Raw genomic sequence first — 4804 nt, forward strand, 5'->3', positions numbered from 1 at the left:
CAGCTCACATACCGCTGGGGGGCGAGGGGCGCTGAGCTGCCTCCTGCAGAAGGTGCAAGATGAGTTTGTCTCCGGCCAGGGCGCCGTAGTGAGCAGCATCCTGGCCCAGGGCGTCGGTGATGCCCGGCTGGGCCCCTCCCTGCAGAAGCACCTCCACCGTTTCGGGGCTGGCGCCCTCGCAGGCCAGCATCAGGGCTGTCCTACCAGGAGAGGGCGCTGCTGAGGGAGTGAGGACATTCCCAACCTCCCAGGCCCTCCTCCAGACCCAGGCTGCGTTGGGGGGTTGGGGGGGGGAAGACGCAACAAGATCCCCCCCAGGCTTGCCCAAGGTCACACAGCATACAAAGGGCTAATTCGGATGGAAGATACTCACCGGCCTTGCAGGTCCTGGTCATTTGCGGCAGCCCCCTGCTGCAGAAGGAGGCGGCACAGATCTGTGTGACACATCTGAGCGGCTATGATAAGGGGCGTCGTACCTGACTGGTGGGAATTCCGGGGAAGGAGGAAACAAAATATGAGAGAGGCTGACCTTGGGAGGCAGGCAAACCTCTATGACTGCCCCCGAACTTCACTCCAGACCTTTTTACACTTTTTAAAGGGTGCCCGGGACGCTGCCACTTGGTGACAGTGTGGCTCAAGGACAGTATCGTTCCCCAAAAGGTCCCAGACGCTCACCCGATCTCGGGGATTCAGATGTGCCTTGAAGGAGCAAAGCACTTCTGAGCAGGAAAGGCACCCACCGGCCGCTGGAAAAAGGGGGGGGGTAGGGCAAGGTTCAGATGTTTTCTGGCCTTCTGCCTCGTGTGATTCTTATCCCTCATTTCATGAGAAGTTCCTACCTTCCCTGGGAGGTAATAGCAAAGGTATGACTCCCTATTTTACAGAAGAGGAAACTGAGGGCCACCCGGGTCCGTGGTCAGCCAGCAGGGTAAGAGCCAGCGCCAGGATGAGGCCTGCTAACTCCCTGTCCCGAGTCCTTTCCACGGTCCACCACGGCTCTCTTTTAAGGTGGACGTTTTGGCTAATTTTTCTGCATCTCCTCTCTCTGCTTTAGGCAGCGTTTTATGCCTCCCACGGACCAAACGTCAGAGACGGTTAATGTTTACTGGAGGGATCAGACGTCAGCCGGGACTGGGCGCGCTTCTCGGGGGGGTTGATCTGAGTTCTGAGTCTTGAAGGTGAAAAGGAGGAGGGTAGCGGTTTCTGAGGAGGCAAGAGCCGTGAAGCGAGGAAGCCTGGTAAGGTCAAGGAAGGGGGAGGCTGGGGGAGGCTGTGTGTATGTCCAGAGCCTCAAAGAAGGAAGGGAGGGTTTCATGCCGTCACTGGAAACGTCAACAAGCTCTATCTGATTACCTGCCGTGTGCTCGAGCGGGTGCGGCATTTGGTTTTCTGCTGCAATCGCAGTGCTTACAACAGAGTCCCATGCAGGGCAGGGACTCAATAAAGATTTACTGAACGAAGCGCCCCGGTGAGCTTCCAGAGTCTGGCCACTAGGTGGCAGCACACTCCAACTGCCGGGAAGTTCTACCCGGCGGTTAAAACCCCCCAAGCAAATCCAAATTTATTCTGTGTTCCCAAAACGTCACACATTTCTTGAGTCATTAGTGAAAGTCATTCCCTGATCTCATGGGCATGGTGGACGGATGCTGGGTTGGATTCTGGTTCAGGCGGGCGGGTCCCTTGACCTCCCTCAGGAAGGAGTTTGGATCCAGGGATTATGAAGGATGGATCTCTGGCCTTCCTGAGGCCGCACTCTGGTCACTGCCCTTCCCACCGCCGTCGTTCTCACCCAGGCCTGGTACTAGGGGGTCACACAGCCTGAGTCCTCCCCACTTTCTCGTGGGTGAATCTCGATCGGCTTGCCTGTCTAATGGGGTGCCCGTCCGGGGCTCCAAGTGTTGGTGAGGATTAATGCTGAGCCCCAGGGACGTGCACACAGCAGGTACTCGGCGAGGAAAAAGGAGGAAGGAGGCAGAAGCTCATGGTCAGTCCCCCAGGACCCGGGGTAGCATAATCCCAAGCCCAGCACCCTCTGGGTCATGGTGGGCAGGGCGAGGCTGGGCAGCACCCACCTGCATGATGCAAGGCTGTCCACCCACTGCTGTCCACGATATCCACCACGCAGGACGCCTGGGGAGGGAGGCGTGTGGGTCGTCGAGGCTCTCCAAGAACTGGGACCTGCCCCTTGGGCTCTGCCGGATTTCAGGGCCCCTGCCTAACCCTCTCTTCCCTCCCCCATGCCTGCTCCGCGGAGCCCGTCTCCTCATGGAACTCCCAAGGGGCTCTCTCGGCTTTCATGAAAACTGGTGACAAGGAGGGCATCACTGGGAGCTCAGGAGCAGCTGGGGGCTTGGGGGCTGGACGAGAGCTCCGAGAGTGGCTGCAGCTCAGGAACCACCTAGGGTTTGGGGAGAGGCTGGGGCTCAGGAGATCCCTGGTCTTGGGAGTATCTTGGGTGTGTGAAGTATCTGGACACTCAGGGAGTCTCTGGTTGTCCAGGGAGTAGCTGGGGCTCAGGAGTAAAGGAGGCTAAGACCTACCCAGGATTCAGGGGGTATCTGATAGGGGCGGGGGTTGCCGTTCAGGGAACTGCGAGAACTCAGGGGTAGTCAGGGGAAGGGAGTATCTCAGGTCAGGGGAGTATCTGACACAAGGAAGTGAATGACCTGCAGCAGCTGCGTCAAGCACTGTGGGTGCCCATACTTGGCCGCCAGGTGGAGGGCATTGTAACCTGAAAGGCAAGGAGGGTTTGCTGGGGTTCCACATCCTCAAGGAGCTTCTGGCTGCTCCCCAAATCTGTGTCAACTATTTGCGATGAGTTTCTCCCCAACCCCCAGGTGCTTCTCCCTGTAGCCGGAGACTCTCCAGGCCCCAGGTAGTCTGTATCCCAGACATTCTCATCTCAAGTACGCTCCACACCCTCCCCTTCTCAGGCCCCACGACCCAGCCACTCCCCACGCCCCCAGCCACTCTCCAGGCCCCCAGCCACTCTCCAAGCTCAACGCCACTGCCGCTCCAGCAATGCCCCTCAGAATCCGTTGGTCCTGTATGCCCTTGCGAATCCATAAGCCCTTGCCACTCCACAGGCTACCAATTCCCCTGTCGGCGATACGAACCCCCAGCTGCGCCACACACCCTGGCTCCTATGCCTCCTACGATGCCCCAGAGTTTCAGCCAGGGCTGTGCCCCACCCCTCGTTCGTTTACCTCCTGAGCCCCAACTGTTCCCTTTGGCCACGCATTCTATCTCAGACATCCCTTCAGAGCCCTACCCCTAAACCCCAACTACCTCCCCCCCAATTCCACTTGTTATTCTCCCGCCCCCAGGTACTTCGCACGCTCAGGTAATCCTCTGTTCCAGCTACTCCCTCTGACTTAACCACTACCTGAGTCCTGGCCACTGCCCGCCCACAGGCTGTCCACTCACCTTGCTTGGTGCCACAGCACAGCCTTTGTTCTTGCGCACTGCGGCCTGACATGTCCCTGTGCCTCCCTGGGTGGCACCGAAAGCAACCCCCGCTTCTTCAGCAGGCCGCTGAAGCCATGGAGCGGGGCCTGACGGGACGTGCAGGCTGAGCCCCTGGTCTGACTTCCTCCCCCCTCCCCCAGGGCCCAGCAGGCAGTACCTGCCCCATCGGTGCTCATGACATTGGCGCCCTGTGCCAGCATCACCTCCAGGCAGCTGGCTGCACCCCTCATGGCAGCCAGGTGGAATCTGGAGGTCAGAGGCCAGGGGTCAGCTGCAGGAAGGCCACCCCTCGTCCCTCGGCCTCCCAGGGCGGGGCACTCACGCGGACTTGCCCTCGGGGTCCAGCTTGGTGGGCACCAGCCCCTTGCGGGTGATGAGAGTGGCCACGCGTGCTGCGTCGTTGTTCTCCACGGCCTGGAGCAGTCGCTCGTCACCTTTGCCCCACTCCTGGCTCTGCAGGGCGCACCCAGAGGAGAGTGGGGCCAGGTGATCGCTGCCCCCTCCCTGCTCCCCCTGGCTGGGGCTCCCGGCTTCACTGCCTGCCCTTGGGCACTTGCCTGGCGCCTGCCTCTGGCTGCCGGCTTCGGGATGGGGCAGGGGCCGCAAGGCGGGCAGGAGCCGAGGTCAGTGGGGCTGAGCCGCAGCTGCAGGGGGAGGTAGTCCTGGGCGGGGGTCTGAGACGGCCTCGCCCAGCCTACATCCCCAGCGTCTGCTCCCAGGTCCATACAACACCCACTACATGCCTGTCCCATTAAATTCTCCCCGGATCAGCCCCCAGCATCTTCCCAGAAATTGTCCCCAGCCAGCCCTTCAGTGAAAGCCACCTTTCCAAACATCACCCCCATCTCCAATATCTTCCCGTGGGAACCCCTAAGAGGGTTCCTTTAAACGTCTCCAGGACCATCTGTCATCTATCCTTCTTAAACTGTCCCTGAAATGCCACACTTGTCCCCCAAATGTCCCAAGATCTGTTCTCCAAGAAACCTCAGCGTGAAATGCATTCCAAAATGTCTTCCCCAAATTCCTGAAATTTCTCCAAATTCGTCCCCCCAAATGACCCCAACAAGTCCTAAAAATGTCCTTCCCCCCAAAAAAAAATCCCTGAATGTTCACCGAGGTTACTCTCCAAATGTCAATATATTTCCCAAAAACCGTTCCTTAACATTATCCTCTCAAACGAACCCACCCAAAACTGGTCCCCGAAACCGTCCCGCCAAACGCCCTCTAAATTTTCCAGGGTCCCCTTCTGTTCTCAGAGCTGCCTCCCCAAACATGCCCAAGTCTCCTCAGATGTCCAGCCCGCAGCCTCTGCCCCCTCCCCTCACTGCCGGTCCGT

The 4804-nt window shown here is 59.2% G+C and overlaps 1 protein-coding gene across 1 annotated transcript in view; it reads right to left on the reverse strand.

Annotated features, from left to right (window-relative positions):
* Positions 1–4804, reverse strand: part of ANKRD24 (ankyrin repeat domain 24) — a 15622-nt gene that overhangs the window by 10584 nt on the left and 234 nt on the right. Inside the window, exons 2-9 of the mRNA XM_077751742.1 lie at positions 4026–4112; positions 3791–3921; positions 3626–3714; positions 2667–2731; positions 2073–2130; positions 676–746; positions 374–480; positions 13–200 (exon numbers count right to left, since the gene is read on the reverse strand). Coding sequence (XP_077607868.1) covers positions 13–200; positions 374–480; positions 676–746; positions 2073–2130; positions 2667–2731; positions 3626–3714; positions 3791–3921; positions 4026–4112 — 796 coding nt within the window. The remainder of the gene's footprint in view (positions 1–12; positions 201–373; positions 481–675; positions 747–2072; positions 2131–2666; positions 2732–3625; positions 3715–3790; positions 3922–4025; positions 4113–4804) is intronic.

The sequence above is a fragment of the Crocuta crocuta genome, unplaced genomic scaffold (genome assembly GCF_008692635.1).
Source record: "Crocuta crocuta isolate KB4526 unplaced genomic scaffold, BGI_CrCroc_1.0 scaffold110, whole genome shotgun sequence".
Lineage (NCBI taxonomy): Eukaryota > Metazoa > Chordata > Mammalia > Carnivora > Hyaenidae > Crocuta > Crocuta crocuta.